Here is an 18,438-nt window from a genome sequence, read left to right on the forward strand (position 1 = left end):
AGAAAGGGTTTTCGTTCATCTACAGTATGGATAGATATAAAAAAAACAAGTTTCGATATAAGCAATTTATTACAGCATAACAAAACATGAATCAGCACCCAGTAAGGTGCCAGGATAGAGCACAGCCAGCTGGAGACCGTGACTGTACTCAGCTGGGGACAGTGACTGTACTCGGCTGGGGACCGTGACTGTACTCGGCTGGGGACCGTGACTGTACTCGGCTGGGGACCGTGACTGTACTCGGCTGGGGACCGTGACTGTACTCGGCTGGGGACCGTGACTGTACTCGGCTGGGGACCGTGACTGTACTCGGCTGGGGACCGTGACTGTACTCGGCTGGGGACCGTGACTGTACTCAGCTGGGGACCGTGACTGTACTCAGCTGGGGACCGTGACTGTACTCAGCTGGATACAATGACCACAGCCAATTTTGTACCTTGACCATGGCCAGCTGGGGTACCATGACCGCACACTGCTATGACTACACACTACCAACACCACAGCCACCCGTGCACCATGGCCACAGCCACCCGTGCACCATGGCCACAGCCACCCGTGCACCATGGCCACAGCCACCCGTGCACCATGGCCACAGCCACCCGTGCACCATGGCCACAGCCACCCGTGCACCATGGCCACAGCCACCCGTGCACCATGGCCACAGCCACCCGTGCATCATGGCCACAGCCACCCGTGCATCATGGCCACAGCCACCCGTGCACCATGGCCACAGCCACCCGTGCACCATGGCCACAGCCACCCGTGCACCATGGCCACAGCCACCCGTGCACCATGGCCACAGCCACCCGTGCACCATGGCCACAGCCACCCGTGCACCATGGCCACAGCCACCCGTGCACCATGGCCACAGCCACCCGTGCACCATGGCCACAGCCACCCGTGCACCATGGCCACAGCCACCCGTGCACCATGGCCACAGCCACCCGTGCACCATGACCACAGCCACCCGTGCACCATGACCACAGCCACTCGTGCACAATATCTTCCCCTACGACACTCTTGTATAGTCTTTATAGAAAATGTTTCACCGCTCCCGTGAGCACTTATCCTTCACTGCACCTTCCCACTGGGTTGTGTGCATTGATCACTAAGGTACATTAAGAAAAAAGAAACAAATAATTCCTCAACAAAGTTACGAGGCTTAACCTATATATACACACATTTTCTTATTCTCTTTTGAATCTTAGGTATGAATATAGTCGCTTTTTCGTTGATATTTTGTAATGTTTACAGCATGTTAATAAAATATGGCTTTCACCATGCATGTTATACTTATGCTGTATTTGATAACCCAATGCATTTATTTAATGCTCAATGAAAGATGTGTGGGAATTTTTTATGTATTTCCACTATTTTTGTTTTATTGTGACAATGAAGGATTAAGATATACATTCCTTTCATTAATTAAAAGATTTATGCGTATAAACAATATAACTAATGTACAAAACAAGAAGGTAGTGACTGTACACAATAAATATTAAGTGCTAATAGTCGTCGTAGCTGAGAGATGGCTGTCCGTGCCTTCGTACCCTAGGCCTTTGGTTACCATGCCTGCCTGGCCCTGGCAGGCGTACCCTGTTCCGATCCCGTACTCCACCGGCATCAGCAGCAGTCTCGTCGGGAAGTGCATCTTCGAAGAATTCTAAATCTGGTTCGAGATTTACTGCTTCTGTTGCGACCTCTGCTTCTTCTGTCGCGGTTTGAGATCTGCGCTTAGGAAAGCTTGGCCCCACTCGTTGGGGGCGTTGACGCTCCGATGGAGAGGACACATCGGAAACGATATCTAGGGGCTCCGCTTGGGACACACGCCGGTTAGCGATAGCCGATTGCCTATTTACATTGCTGCGGATCGGGGTTCTGCCACCATCTTCTGTAGGTTCGTCAACAGTTACCTCAGCAGCTGTTGTATCAGTGGCTGGATTAGGACGCGGCCTGAAACTACTGCCACTTGGCCGATTACGGGATGAAGATGGCGAGAATGTCGGTCGGGTACGACGACCGGGAGCTGCGGTAGTTGTCGTCGTTGTTGTAGTCGTGGATGCATTCTCATCACCATAGTCATAATATTCATCGTAATAATAATCCGGAGAAGGCTCTGTAGTAGTGGTAGTGGTGGTGGTGGAGGTGGTTGTGGTAGTTGCAGACTTCTTGCGTCCAGGACCTACCTTTGGGGCGGGGCGGTTCGGGCGACGTCTTCGATTCCCCGTTGAAGCATCCTGAGGTAGGTCCTGTAGGGCCTCTTCTGGAGCATTGTCGAAAGTTTGTTCTCTCGGGGTGTTGGCCTGCTGCAGACGAGCCACTTGGGGCTCACTGAACTCCTCGTTCCGAGGTGCTGATTGCTGACCCCTCGGACTATTGCGGTTCCTAGCATTCACCCCACCACCAGACCTGTCTTCACCTCCTTGACCCCCTTGCCTCGGCCTGTTGGGACGACGGCGACGGAGCGGCCTCTTCGTAGTAGTCGTGGTTTCATCATTATAGTAGTCATCGTAGTAATCACCATAGTAGTCATAGTCGTAATCTGGCGAGGGTGTGGTTGTGGTGGTGCGTCGCTTGCCACTGAAAGGACGTTGGCGGTTAGGGCGATTGGCGCGGATCCTTCCTTGACCACCTATCGGTCGAGGCCTCTCCACATAGATGATCTGAGGAGCAGGTGTCGTGCTGGTCGTCGTGGTCGTTGTCTCATATAATTCGTCGTTCCTGTAAGAAAGATATATGTGGACGATTTATCTACAGGAGACTGAGCTACATACTCCAAGGAAATAACGTGGGATATTACAATGTTTTATACTACATTGATCACACTCATTTGAATCCAAACAAATAATAAGGGCAAACAGGTCAAGGGCTGAGAGAAGGGTGGGCAGCATCTTAAAGCGTTAGGCCAGAGCTTTACCTGTCGTAGTGTTTCTCAGAGTTCTCGCAGTCAACCTCACTAACGTAATGGCAAATGAAGTTCTTCTGGTCGAATACAGTGTAGTTGGCGCACAGGAAGTCGTACCGCGTCCCAAAAAGGCAATTGTGGTACACCTGCGGAACGAGGAATGGTTAGTTGTGGTGGGTCTGCCGGGAGGGAGACAGTTGTCAACCTTTGTCTCGCTGTTAGCAAACATTAATGATTAATGACTAACTTGTACAACTGCTAATATCTACCATGTATAAACTGGAAAGAAAATTGTACCCCATAATGTTTATTTAGTTAAAATTACTCTATTGTTCTATTGAAATTTCTGCTGTTCCATTCAACATGTAATTATTGTCACTTTTTTCTACTTCAGTTCAATTCTTGCTTTTGATCTCAATTAGTTTTAAGTCTTAGTTTTTTATTTATTTTTCCACATCTTGCCGGAAACGCTGTGCGAACCAGAGGTTTCAGGCATAGTATATACTTGCTTTTATAGAAGTCCAACATTCTGCTTGTAACTCATTTCATTTGTCAGTACTTTTACCTAAATAAAATTATCATCAGTTGTGAGGATTGAGCGAGTCTCCAGGACTGAGGAAAGAGGAAAAGCAAGGAGGTCTATGGCGATGGAAAGTTGTGGGTTCTGAGAGAGGGGAAGTTATGGGATCTGTGAGAGGGAAAGTTGGGGTCAGTGAGAGGGAAAGTTGTGGGTCATTGAGAGGGAAAGTTATGGGGTCTGTGAGAGGGAAAGTTGTGGGTCAGTGTGAGGGAAAGTTGTGGGGTCAGCGAGAGGGAAAGTTGTGGGGTCAGCGAGAGGGAAAGTGGGGGTCAGTGAGAGGGAACGTTGTGGGGTCAGTGAGAGGGAACGTTGTGGGGTCAGTGAGAGGGAAAGTTGTGGGTTCTGAGAGAGGGAAAGTTATGGGTTCTGAGAGAGGGAAAGTTGTGGGTTCTGAGGAAAAGTTATGGGTTCTGAGAGAGGGAAAGTTATGGGTTCTGAGAGAGGGAAAGTTGTGGGGTCAACGAGAGGGAAAGTTGTGGGGTCAGCGAGAGGGAAAGTTGTGGGGTCAGCGAGAGGGAAAGTTGTGGGGTCTGTGATAGTACTGTATATAATATTGATATTTGTATCAAATATAATTATCTTAATGTGTCAGAGACTGGTGAAATAACGGGGTGTGAGAGCCTAGGGACCTGAGCCATGGTAGACCCACATGTCTACCATGTGGAGACAAGGAGTGTCCTGTGAGAGGGTTATAGAGGCAAGACGTGTGAGATAAATATAAGTCAAGGCCAGCTGTAATCAGAGGGAGATTAAAGTTATGAGCAGCGAAGGAGAGATAGAGAACTGTAATTCACCATTTACTATCTCTTCTCGCTACTCACATCCTGCGAGTAGAGTGAAGAAAGGGAGTTGTGACAAGTTAACAAAGATTCTGCCAGATGAGGGTGTCTCGTGAGACGAGTCAAAAATTTGTGAGAAGTTAGCACGAGTCGCAAGAGAAAGTGAAGGGGAAAAAACGCTACATGGGGAATAAAATATAACGTGGGTTTAATACACGACTTTGCCACTTGCAGAAGGGACAGTATAATATGCATGTTTGGATGCCAACAATACTTACTGGTAATATTTAAATAAGGATAAATATAATGAGAAATAACAGCGAGAGCAAAGTCATTAACCAAGTATGTCTGGTTGCTGGGGCTTCCAGACCATGCTACTGGATGCTGGGGCTTCCAGACCATGCCACTGGATGCTGGGGCTTCCAGACCATGCCACTGGATGCTTCACTAATCCAAGATCCTCCACCCTCTCATGAGGTACCAAGATGTGGTACCACAGTTGATTTTGCCGGTTAATACGATGCTGTGGAGAACAGGGAGGCTGGCAAAGTGGTCTGGGATCGCGTGAGTACACTCTGGCTGTTATGTCTAACCGGAGGGAAAGCTTGCTTTCCATTACTCAAAGATACAATGAGAACTCTTCCTTGGTCTGGTGTTAGCAGGACGTCGTACTGACATAGCCTGCTGAGAGACGAGGAGCATCTCGTCACTGAGAGACGAGGAGCATCTCGTCACTGAGAGAAGAAGAGCTTCTCGTCACTGAGAGAAGAGCATCTCGTGAAGGGGGGGGGGGTGAGACGGTAGAGAGAGCCTTCAGTATAATTATCGACGAGATTTTACCGGTTGACTATTTTTTCCCTCGGATTTCTTTGTCGTGCGACTCGACAGGAACACTTAACACTCTCTTACCCATCGATACAGGCCATTTCGTGCATGAGATGGTTCGTCAACGAATTTTGTGTTGTATTAAAAGCCTACCTCGCCTACCCTAACCCACGCTAGCCTTACCTACAAAGTTTTAACAATTAGAAAGGAAACTATGTGGGAGCGTGTGGACGCCTCACCGCAGCCCGCTATCCACAGGGTCAGTGACTTACTCTCCCCTGGTAAGACACCTCCGGAGGGTGACGACTGGAGGACTCTAATCCACATTTGGTGACGTTAAGAGCCGTAGATTGTCTCCAAGCTGTTTAATTTAATCGATGCCTGTAAATCCACTTTAGACTGGTAGGATTCTACGACAGCCTCGCTTTTTTTTAAGGGTAGGCTTTCGATCCCCGAGGTCTCGAGCGATTGGGCACAGTTTCTTCACTTTTTCCTCTCCCGGCTCATATCGTGCCATGATATCTGACTTAAAGTGTTGTATAGTCATACTGGCTTAACGCTTTATTCTGATAGTTACAATCTGTAGCCACCTCTCGAGGACACTTCATGTTTCTACACCCAGGACACAAGAGGTTCTTCAGTACATCCCCGGAGCTCGTCTCTTACTAGTTTATACCTGTGCCCTTCAGTCCTATTGATTCTTATCCACTTTACATGCGTCTCTATCTTCAACACTGTGGTCATGTCTCATCTGGTTCTTCCTCCCTTCAGTGTTTGTAGGTTCAAACATTTAAGCCTGTTATCATAGCACTTTTTGTCTTTCCAGTTGAAGTTGTAGGGCAAATCTCTGGATCATCTAAATTTTCTAATTGTGTTTGCCTTAACAAGTAAATGTTTTATGTGGGTGCCGTTTGCTGTAGGTCAAGTCTAACCCATCATATAGGTTTATGAAAGAATCTGTTTAAGTTCTGAATTGGTTAAAACACGATGCTTTAGCATGTGCCAACATGCTACCATTTGTGTGTGCTCCTGGCTTGAAGCGTGACGAAGCTAAGAGATTAAGAGAGAAATAAAGAAAAAGAGAGAACAAGGAGAGAGAGAGAGAGAGAGAGAGAGAGAGAGAGAGAGAGACATTTCATAAATCAGATTCAGATTATTCAGGTAAAGGTACATCCATTGAGTTACATACATAATGATAGACTTAAAGATAGAGATAGTACATACAATACCTAAAGCCACTAGTACGTATAGCGTTTCGGGCAACGGGCAATCAACTGTGATTCTTGTACAGCAGTATTGAGCATTCCCGTTGGAGGGGTGGGAGGGGCGAGCAGCGACCATTACTAACCTGACACTTGTGAGGGATGGAGGCGTAGAAGCCATCATGGCGGTTGTCGCAAGTGAAATTGAACTTGGGATCGAGCAGATCCTTGGGCAACCTGTTGTAGAAGGGATAGTTGCTCAGATCATAGCCGATGAGCTCATGAGGAAGGTTGGGGTCCAGCAGGTAGTCCTTCTGGGGATCGCCCGTCTTCTTCGGCTTGCCGTCGTCCACTTGGGCGGGGGCGTCGCTGGCCGTGGTGTTCTCTTGAGCCCTCGCCACGGTCGCCACAAGTACTGCTGCAGAGGAAACACAAGGACGGATTAGTGTGAAGTTGGAGCACTGAGCGGTGTTGCTGGAGTGTGAGGTAGTGAGAGTAGTGTTGTGGGTGGAGAGTGAGAGTAGTGTGGAGGGTGGAGAGTGAGAGTAGTGTGGAGGGTGGAGAGTGAGAGTAGTGTGGAGGGTGGAGAGTGAGAGTAGTGTTGTGAGTGGAGGGTGAGAGTAGTGTTGAGGGTGGAGAGTGAGAGTAGTGTTGAGGGTGGAGAGTGAGAGTAGTGTTGAGGGTGGAGAGTGAGAGTAGTGTTGAGGGTGGAGAGTGAGAGTAGTGTGGAGGGTGGAGAGTGAGAGTAGTGTTGTGAGTGGAGGGTGAGAGTAGTGTTGAGGGTGGAGAGTGAGAGTAGTGTTGAGGGTGGAGAGTGAGAGTAGTGTTGAGGGTGGAGAGTGAGAGTAGTGTTGTGAGTGGAGAGTGAGAGCAGTGTTGAGGGTGGAGAGTGAGAGTAGTGTTGTGAGTGGAGAGTGAGAGTAGTGTTGAGGGTGGAGAGTGAGAGTAGTGTTGAGGGTGGAGAGTGAGAGTAGTGTTGAGGGTGGAGAGTGAGAGTAGTGTGGAGGGGGGGGGGACCATGGTAAAAATAAACATCATGGTTGTGGTTCCTTATAATGACAGGTTTATGGTGCAGCAGTAACTTAGAAAATTGCTAATGAAAAAGAATAAATAAATAGTTTACTAGGGGAATACATAGGTGGCAGCATGATAAAGAACAGTACAGCAGACGACTACAGTCATGGAATACAACAGATGACGTCACGATTGGTCTCAAATGTCCTAGACATCCCCCCCCCCCCCCACCCACAAATCTAAACTTAATTTCAGCATTCTTCCAGATTTTCCCCCAAACTGTCAAGACCACAAAGAGCAGCATTTGGCAGCCTCGGCCACAGCGCCACGGGCAGCTGACACCGCCGTGGCGGCCAGAATACACACTGCACACGAGGAGAGAAAGTCACTGACCTAATTGCGTGTGTGTTCTTTTAACTAACAATAAATGCGCTTTAATACTTCATCGTGTTGTATGGAGACACTGAGAACATATTTTGACAGCTATGAAGACTGGACAATGTACAGAGAAGAAACGCAATCTCAAAACATGGAAAGTTTAGGCGAAAGTTTGAGAAAGAGAAGAGCCTGGCCGCTTCGGGTGGTCGATCACGTTAACGGCTCCAGCAGGATATCTTGGTGTCGTTAATGTGTCCTTATTTGTGTGTTAAATTGTTCCTCTTGTACCGTGTGTTGACTCACTTGTTCCTCCGCTCTTTTGTGTTGTTGTGTAGTTGTGTCTCTTGTGTTGAGCCTTCGTGCAGCGTACACTGTACAGCACGGTGTAGTTCCTGGTGTAGTACATGGCGTAGTTCCTGGTGTAGTACATGGTGTAGTTCGTGGTGTAGTGCATGGTGTAGACCACCACACCTTGACCAATAAGTTAAGTCGCTCACACCTTCACTTCCAGACCCGGCCCCCGGCCCTCACATGTGCCTCTTCACTCCGCGGTGTGGGCACACCGTTGTGAAGAGGGTGCTATATGCACCTTGAACATTTAGCTTCTTGCTAGCTTTGCTCCCGCCTCTCAACTGTCAATCAACTGATATACAGATTTTGATGCCTATTGGGCTCAATCAAATCTACATTTGAAACTGTTTATGGAGACATCCTTCACATCACTGCCTAATGCATTCCATTGTGTGTATGTGTGTATTCACCTAGTTGTGTTTGCGGGGGTTGAGCTTTGCTCTTTCGGCCCGCCTCTCAACTGTCAATCAACTGTTTTACTAACTACTTTTTTTCCACACCTCACACACACACACACACACACACACACACACACACACACACACACACACACACACACACACACACCAGGAAGCAGCCCATGACAGCTGACTAATTCCCAGGTATCTATTTACTGCTAGGTAACAGGGGCATTCAGGGTGAAAGAAACTTTGCCCATTTGTTTCTGCCTGGTGCGGGAATCGAACCCACGCCACAGAATTACGAGTCCTGCGCGCTATCCACCAGGCCCCTGTAATGTATGTGTGTATATATGTATATATGTATCTATGTTTACATTTATTGTGTGCTCATATGGTTAGGATTGGTTTGTCTGTGGGAGGAACACACACATAAACCATCGTTGTGTAGTTGACACGTTTCTTCGAGGTAAACCTGACGGAGAAACGCCCTGACGCTCACGGAGGACGTCACGACGAGACGTCACCAAGAAACGTCTCAAAGAGGCAGTAGGAAAATAATATCTGTGATCAGTGTTAGGCATGCAGGAAACGGCACTCAGTACAGCACACATATTCACTGTCTCACTTCCTTTTAAAGCAGCGACCTTTAAAGCTGCTGATCCAGACAAATGATGAATATGAAAGGTCAGTCGAGCACCACCTGGCGGCCACTCCGGGAAGTGCTTACAACCACCACTACCACTCACACGCTTCAGTTTTATTATTATTTTTTTTACTAAGGTGGGTAAGCGTAAATACATTGGTAGAATACTTGTGGCTGCTGCTAGCAGGGTGAGAGCTTGTGTCCCGTTGCTCATGGTAAGCCTCACACAACTAGTTTTCCTTGGTACACCACCCGCAAATCGGTATACAGCCCAGGTTTCCAATTGTTGCCGCGGGAGAAGGGATAACAGCTAAAGATTTTGGCGCCCAATCAGTCCTCCCTGACCTGGGCTCGAACCTAGGCGAAATCGGTAGTGAGGTGCGAGGCGAGTTCCTAACACTGTGTTAACCAAGTCGAGAACGGGATTAAGAACAAAATAGGTCCCTGAATAGATCCCTGAATAGGTCCCTGAAGAGGTCCCTGAAGGGTGTCATTAGACGAGAACTCTTGGATGAATTTGAAGAAAGTAGAACAGTGCAAACTGGAACTAGCAGGTCCATTGTTTACCACAATGAAATGTGTGAAGTAAAAACATGTGTATGGGGCAAGTAACAAAGTCATTAGACTAACAGATGTTGTCACAGCTCGAATAAGACTTGGCTACAAGTATCTCTGGCAGATGGGCTTGTATAGATATCTAGATGAAGTTAAGTACAGTGTGCGGACAAAGACAGGAATACACACTCGAACACACACTTAGATTGAGCGATTTAGAGATAAATCTAAACTCACGTTCTATGATATGGTAAACGATCTTATTACTAAGAATAATATCCTTGCAGTGTATCCATATTTCGCTTCCAGTAGACAAACGACATATGAGATTAAGAGACAAGTAGTGTATTGTGAAGACTAATAATAACAAACAGCAGCTCCCCTATGACTGCAATATCTCCATTGCTCATATAATTATGTATTAGCGTTAAGACCCACCATTAATGTATAACGATTTACTGTAAATATATAACTTTGGAAATAGAACACGAACAAGCTGACATTGTAATAATAAGGTGTGACGGATAGATGAGATTGTTACTGTAATAATCGCCGTTGAGGTCTGATAAAGACCTTTTGTGCCCTCTGTAATCTTTCTGTGCGCTACCGCAGAGCGGTAGGGGAGTCAGTCGGCCGAGCGGACAGCACGCTAGACTTGTGATCCTGTGGTCCTGGGTTCGATCCCAGGCGCCGGCGAGAAACAATGGGCAGAGTTTCTTTCACCCTATGCCCCTGTTACCTAGCAGTAAAATAGGTACCTGGGTGTTAGCTGTCACGGGCTGCTTCCTGGGGGTGGAGGCCTGGTCGAGGACCGGGCCACGGGGACACTAAAGCCCCGAAATCATCTCAAGATAGCGACCTGAGGTAACCATATGAGTGTAATGACTAAGCCGCACGTCAGAGGATGACGACGTGTCCTCGACCATCACACAAGTCGTGTGTGAAGGAGGGAGTGATGAAGATTAAGCCATCCAGGAGGGAGAGTAAGGAAGGAGTGAGGTGAGAAGCAGGTAAAACTGTTTTCTGTTGTCTTTCCTTGAGAGCTGCGTTAGGGTTAATCTGACTTGGACAAATAAATATATTAAACTGAACTTCTGAAGTAATTTTTGCAGTCAGAGATAAGCAAACAACGGCCTTGTTCAGGCGAATGACTTGTTTTTATATTCCTCGGTCACATAAGGGCCCACCTCTCGCGGTGCTCAACTGAGAACTCGATAAATGCCTCCAGTGGATACCTGATTAACCAGGCTGTGATTTATACCTCAGGCTGCGAGCAGCCGCGTCCGAAAGCCTGGTTGACTAGATCAGGAGACCTTGGTCAGAGACCAGGTTGCGGGGACGTTGATCCCCGGAATCCCCACAAGGTAGCCACAAGGTGTAGGGAGGTGCTCGGTCAGTCCCTGGCAGCGGTCCAGGAGCTACAGACTCTCATTTAGTCGACCGACCGAGGGAAAAACTGGGAGGCGGAAATGCTGCTGGGAACTTAACCTTCGTGTTTTGTCATGTTTCTTCCACCGGAGGCGGGCGGTGGGCGGCACCGGAGGAGCGCCGCCACCAGCGGCGGCACCGGAGGAGCAGCGCCACCAGCGGCGGCACCGGAGGAGCACCGCCACCAGCGACACCCCCCCCCCCAACACACTATGGCTCGGCCATGCTCGCCACTTTGTAGTAACCGCATCATTTTTCTATACAACTTCAATAATAAACCAATATACCATTTGGGTTTTTTAAGTTCGACTTTTTTTTACTTGTTGGACATAATATATACAATGTAGAGGCATCTATAGCGCAGCGCTCAACGCAGACAGCTCACACTAAATTGTCCAGGACTTGATTCCTACTCTGGACAATACATTCGGTCACGTTTACTTGCACCTGATGCCTCTCTTCACCTGGCAGTAAATAGGTACATAGGACTTAGGTAACTGCTACGGGTTGCACCCTGGGGAATGTTAGTAGTTGGCCTTTGGATACCTTGAGCAGCATAAGAGGCTTTAAGAAGCATTATCAAGCAGCGATATAATGTTTTGAACTCCGAGGCTCCATAACCCTTGAGCCTCCTGGGAGGTGCATGCCTGCACGCCGGCACAAGTCTCGTCAACATTCACAAGAATGTGGTTTACGGTGTCCAGCGGCTTGTAGTCTGGCCTGCCCTAATATAATTAGGCTCGTGTTGGTGGCTTGTGTTGGTGGCTTGTGGTTGGTGGCTTGTGGTTGGTGGCTTGTGGTTGGTGGCTTGTGTTGGTGGCTTGAGTTGGTGGGGTCTCGGTTCTGGTCACCGTCACGCTCTGTAGCGGACCTACACACAAGTGTAATACACTTCCGTGAGACACTCTAGCACCTGAAGGTCGGTCAGCCCTGCCAGAGTGTACACTCTACAATATTACAGTATCAGTCCAGGCGTCTTCTTATAGCAGCGTTTATTTCAGTGTTGCTATGGATAGAGCAACACGGAAATAAACGCTGCTATAAGAAGACACCTGGACCGACGGTATAATCCTGAACCTAGAACAGAAACCACAACACCTCTAATCAAATTATATTACAAATCAACCATGCACAGTGAACATAAAAAAGAAGAAAGAATAATGGAAGAAATAATCCGTAAAGGAGTAAAAAGCATTACTCCTAACCTAATATTCTACAGAACAAAGAAGTCTACCGACTTCCTTATCAAAAACAGCCCGAAGCCGACGGAGAACCCTCTATAGCAGTCAAGCGTTGTATACATTTACACCTGCCCCCACGAAGGATGTAACCTTCAATCTAAGTACATTGGTATACACATTTAATGTTCTGTACTGTAATATCACTTGAGAATGAACCATGTAGGTTCGAAACGTCGTGCGATTTTACAATAAGTGTAATACATTCTTCAGTTATTCAATTTTTTTTCTTCACTTTGAAAACGAACATGACTTTTGGTAAATTCCTCTTCCAGCTGAACCTTGACGCAACAGCACTAGTAGGAGGGATAGAAGCCCTAAATCAGAAAATAGTTAATACGGAATATGCTGTCATATTCAATGAGACATGCATAAAAGAAAACCTGCTGCCAATTATATATATATATATATATATATATATATATATATATATATATATATATATATATATATATATATATATATATATATATATATATATATATATATATATATATACTGGCAATAGTTAGTTCTAACACTTGTGTATTAGCACATTATCAAGGAATGCATTCATTACATTCTTTAATGTAATAATAAATGAAAGAACTATCAGTTTCCTGCTTCAAAAATGTTGGTAGATATTGTTTAATACGAACATTAACACAATACACGGACAGCCCCGGCTCGGCCTGGCGCACAGGGACCTCCAGTTCCACTATTCGGGGTTGGTTATAAATCCGGTTTGGGAGGCTCTGGTGTTCCCAGAAGGGCAGGCAGCCAGCCCTTGAGACCACGAGGACAGGGAGAGTGGGCACACGAGGACAGGGAGAGTGGGCACACGAGGACAGGGAGAGTGGGCACACGAGGACAGGGAGAGTGGGCACACGAGGACAGGGAGAGTGGGCACACGAGGACAGGGAGAGTGGGCACACGAGGACAGGGAGAGTGGGCACACGAGGACAGGAAGAGTGGGCACACGAGGACAGGAAGAGTGGGCACACGAGGACAGGAAGAGTGGGCACACGAGGACAGGAAGAGTGGGCACACGAGGACAGGAAGAGTGGGCACACGAGGACAGGAAGAGTGGGCACACGAGGACAGGAAGAGTGGGCACACGAGGACAGGAAGAGTGGGTACACGAGGAAAGGGAGAGTGGGTACACGAGGACACCCAGTGGACGACCAGGCAACTTCCAGGAAAGCTGCATTTCGAAAATACGAGACCCCCCAGGGTTGAAGGAGAATAACAGATCTTGAAGGATAAAACTTTTGCTTTGAATACAGACAACAATTCCTTAAGGAGTGAGAGGCAGGGATTCTCAAGGAAATAGATAGAAAAAAAATAGAGGACAGAGCCAATGGACACGCTGAGAGGACGAGAGGAACTTGGAGGACAAGTCACAAGGAAGGGCACCAGAAGGACAAAACACACGAGTACTCCAGTGAGCGGCCTCACAAACACACACGCGACTGATGCCGGAAGTTAAGTCAGTAATGTTCAAAAGTAAAATAAATCCCCTGGCTGGTGGAAGAGAAACAGAGGGGGGGGGAGAGATGCAAGGGAGGGAGAGACGCAGGTGGGAGATGCAGGAGGAGGAGGAAGACACACGGGGGGGGTGTTACAGGAGAGAAGGGAAGAGATGCAGGGGAGGGAGAAGACGCAGAGAGGGTAAGAGCGGCAAGCTGGGAGAAGAGACGAAGGGTGATCTTCATCATCACGAAGGAGCAACGTACTAGAGAAGCAGACTCCTATACAAATAAGTACAGTTTTATATAGGACCTCTAGCGTCATAGTCATCAGGCAGCAGGATCTGTAAGCCGTCCCCAAGGCTGTCAACTCCAAAGAAAGTTGTCTTACCAGTGGAAAGTTCCCCGTTGATCCTTCTCTGGAGCGGCCGTGGCTTCACCGCGAAGGATTTTTGTTTCAAGATAATTTAAGGAACAAATTAACAGGCAGTTAAGCACTGTGCAGCCCACTTGCTATCATTCTTATTCCTCTCTACAAACGGGAGAACTTCCTGACAACTGGAAAATGGTTAATTTATAAGAAAGTGGGAAGACAGAAACGGTTAAACTACAGACCCGTATCACTAACAAGTATCCCCTGCAAGCTGCTAGAGAGACTGATCAGAAGCAGGCCAGTAGAACATTTAGAACACACAAACTTTATCTCAAGGCAGCAGCAGGGTTTTAGTGAAGAAAAATCTTGCTTGACAAACTTGCTGGAGCTCTATAATATGATGACATAATTAACAAAAGAGAGAGAGGGATGGGCAGACTACATATTCCTTGACTGTCGGAAGGCACTTGATACGGTCCCGCATGAAAGACCTATTTAAACTAGAAAACCAGGCTGGCATATCTGGAAGAGTGCTAAGGTGGGTCAGAGAGTGTCTCTCAGGAAGGAAGCAAAGGGTTACAGTGAGAGCAGAAACTCGGAGTGGAGAGAGAGAGGTTACAAATACCATAAAGGTTGGGTCTAGGGCCCGTCCTGTTTCTAATATATGTCAATGGCCTGACCGAGGAAATTAACTCCTTTATATCAATGTTTCCAGATGATGCAAAGCTAATGAGAAGAGTCAGGTTAGGGTTAGATTGTGATGCATTGCAAGAGGATTAGGACACACTCGAGATGTTCTCTAAAAAAATGGCTGATAGAATTTAATCCAGCCAAATGCAGAGTTATGATGATTGGAACAGGAGTGCGAAGACCAGTACAGCAGTATAGAATGAAGGCAGGATAGATTCTTCAGACAGAAAAAGACAAAGACCCGGGAGTGGTCACAACCCCAAACCTGACGCCAGAAGCCCACATTAGCAGAATAACAACAGCTGTGTATGACATACTGGGCCAACATCCATGTATCCTTCAGTAACTTGGACAAAGGAGCTTTCCGGGCCCTATATACAGTGAAGGTGAGACCCACTCTTGAATATGCATCCTCGGCATGGAACCGAGGACAAGGAGAAACTAAAAAAAGGTCCAACGTTCCGAAGCAGAAGAGATTGAGCTATGAAGAAAGACTGAGGGAACTGAACCTTACCACACTGGAGGAAAGGCGATATAGGGAAGATGTGATAACAACATTTAAAGTTCTAAGGGAAATTGACAAAGCAGACAAAGCAGCGTTGTTCAAAGCTAGCAGCAGCAGAACGAGGGGTCATAGAGGGAAACTGGAGACGCAAAGGAATCATTGAGACATCAGGAAGAACTTCATCAGTGTGAGAGCTGTCAATAAACGGAACAGATTAGACGTAGAAGTCATTGAAGCCAATTCGATTCAAAATAGTAAATGAAATATGATAAAAGCGTGAGAAATGAGTCATTGCCTTAACGCAGGAACGTTCGGAAGGCGGGGCTCGGAGCCTAGCTTGACCCTGCAAGCACATCTAGGCGAGTAGGGCCACCAGGTACCATAGTACTGTCCCAGCGGTCATGTGCAACACTCCCGCCACAGCAGCCATGCGCCACAGTCCCGCCACAACAGCCATGCGCCACAATCCCGCCACAGCAGCCATGCGCCACAGTCCCTCCACAGCAGCCATGCGCCACAGTCCCGCCACAGCAGCCATGCGCCACAGTCCCGCCACAGCAGCCATGCGCCACAGTCCCGCCACAGCAGCCATGCGCCACAGTCCCGCCACAGCAGCCATGCGCCACTGTCCCGCCACAGCAGCCATGCGCCACAGTCCCGCCACAGCAGCCATGCGCCACAGTCCCGCCACAGCAGCCATGCGCCACTGTCCCGCCACAGCAGCCATGCGCCACAGTCCCGCCACGGCAGCCATGCGCCACAGTCCCGTCACAGCAGCCATGCACAGTACTAGAAGCAGTGGCTGGGTGGAGCCAGGTAGTGAAAGTAGTGAGAGGAGGCAAGGACCGGCCGGGCCGCTCACCCAGCATACTGTACCTCCTGGAGCGTCAAGCCCCCACCTTGTGGGTGTGTCGTAGATCATTGACGCCCCACACTCCCCTGTGTAGCACCAGGGTGTTGTACCGTACTCTCTCTCTGGGTGTTGTACCGTACTCTCTCTCTCTCTCTGGGTGTTGTACCGTACTCTCTCTCTCTGGGTGTTGTACCGTACTCTCTCTGGGTGTTGTACCGTTATCTCTCTCTGGGTGTTGTACCGTACTCTCTCTCTGGGTGTTGTACCGTACTCTCTCTCTCTCTCTCTCTCTCTCTCTCTCTCTCTCTCTCTCTCTCTCTCTCTCTGGGTGTTGTACCGAGTTGTTTCTGTTGTCCCTGTTGCTACCGTTGCTACTGCTGTCCCTGTTGCTACCGTTGCTACTGTTGTCCCTGTTGCTACCGTTGCTACTGTTGTCCCTGTTGCTACCGTTGCTACTGTTGTCCCTGCTGCTACCGTTGCTACTGTTGTCCCTGTTGCTACCGTTGCTACTGTTGTCCCTGTTGCTACCGTTGCTGCTTCTGCCGTTATTTTGTTGCTGTATTGCAATTTTTGTTATCATATTTGTGAACTCCACCAGGGACCAATCAGCGGGCGGGGAAGGCGGTCTATTACACCGTCACCATTAGTGGCCAATCAGCGCACAGTATTACCGGAGCTATTTTCACCAAGACAATCAGAATGTTATCAGAACACCGGACGACCGGGAAGACGATCATCAGAGTATTAGAACGATAACCAGGTGGTGAGTGACCCGAGTGGTCTCCCCCGCGGTAATAGTGGACCAGAGTGGTCTCCCCCGCGGTAATAGTGGACCCGAGTGGTCTTCCCCGCGGTAATAGTGGAGCCGAGTGGTCTCCCCCGCGGTAATAGTGGAGCCGAGTGGTCTCCCCCGCGGTAATAGTAGACCCGAGTGGTCTCCCCCGCGGTAATAGTGGAATCGAGTGGTCTCCCCCACGGTAATAATGGAATCGACTGGTCTCCCCCCGCGGTAATAGTGGACCCGAGTGGTCTCCCCCCGCGGTAATAGTGGACCCGAGTGGTCTCCCCCCGCGGTAATAGTGGACCGGAGTGGTCTCCCCCGCGGTAATAGTGGACCCGAGTGGTCTCCCCCGCGGTAATAGTGGACCCGCCATTAAGAAGGAAAAAGAAGTAATGACGCGGCAAAATGTAGTGCGGGCGCATGCGCGTCCTGATGTGATTGTCTGACGTGTCGACTACCTGCGACGTGGGTGTGTCGACTACCTGCGACGTGGGTGTGTCGACTACCTGCGACGTGGGTGTGTCGACTACCTGCGACGTGGGTGTGTCGACTACCTGCGACGTGGGTGTGTCGGATGCAGCAGTACAGACGTGCATCAAGCCAATAACGAAGCAGTGCGTTAAACCCGACTATATCATTGTAACCGCTTATGCTATTCATGCAGCCTTACCTTCCAATCGGTTGGGCTAATTAATTAAGATGTTAATTACCAAAGTATATTCTAGTTAGAGTGTACAGTTTCGCCAAGCATTATAGAGGATGTTTGGGCCCTTGGAGCTGAGCGTTCACCATCAATCATCCTGGTTCATCCATCATCTTCATTAACCATGAGTACCAATCAGCACTATCACTGTCAGCACTGTTGTGCTGATTGGTACTCATGGTACTCATCACCATCATCGTGATTCGTCATCATCTTTTTTGGCAAGAGCCTTCGATACGTCACCAGACGAATGTGTTTGTTTGAGGGTATATTGTGTCAGGCGTGCCTGCCTCACCCTAGTTAGAGAGGCAGGTGAAGGATGCGTGGCAGCCCTGGCAACAATAGAGGCAGGAGGGCCAGAGAGGCAGGAGGGCCAGAGAGGCAGGAGGGCCAGAGAGGCAGGTGAGCCAGAGAGGCAGGTGGGCCAGAGAGGCAGGGCAGAAGCAGCAACTTGGCTCAGTCAGTTCTTATATCCTGGAAGACCTTGGCATGCCTAGTGAGGTCCTTCAAGGTAACACTTTGGAACGCTGCTGTATGCACGCTCCAGTTGGGTGTGGCTTTGGCCGCCTCAGCGGACGCGTTTACCACTGGCTTTGGTCGTCTCAGCGGACGCGTCTGCCACTGGCTTTGGTCGCCTCAGGGGACGCGTCTGCCACAAACACTGGTTGTTACCTCCTCCTCGAGTACGCTCAACACAGTCCACAGTACTGTGGCCCTCGACTACGTGGGTCACAGAGGTGAAGCGTGCACGAAGGGTCCCTGACATTGACTCCTGGTCGCTGGGCG

General features: G+C 48.6%; 1 protein-coding gene across 2 annotated transcripts in view; it reads right to left on the reverse strand.

The window, feature by feature from the left end:
• Positions 1 to 50: 50 nt before the first annotated feature.
• Positions 51 to 18,438, reverse strand: part of LOC123774540 (uncharacterized) — a 63,393-nt gene continuing 45,005 nt past the window's right edge. For both annotated transcript variants that reach the window (XM_045768882.2, XM_045768883.2), the window contains exons 3-5: positions 6,438 to 6,709; positions 2,918 to 3,051; positions 51 to 2,721 (exon numbers count right to left, since the gene is read on the reverse strand). In XM_045768882.2, the coding sequence (XP_045624838.1) occupies positions 1,506 to 2,721; positions 2,918 to 3,051; positions 6,438 to 6,709 (1,622 nt within the window). In that variant the 3' untranslated portion in view covers positions 51 to 1,505. The remainder of the gene's footprint in view (positions 2,722 to 2,917; positions 3,052 to 6,437; positions 6,710 to 18,438) is intronic.

This window comes from Procambarus clarkii, chromosome 51 (genome assembly GCF_040958095.1).
Source record: "Procambarus clarkii isolate CNS0578487 chromosome 51, FALCON_Pclarkii_2.0, whole genome shotgun sequence".
Taxonomy (NCBI): domain Eukaryota; kingdom Metazoa; phylum Arthropoda; class Malacostraca; order Decapoda; family Cambaridae; genus Procambarus; species Procambarus clarkii.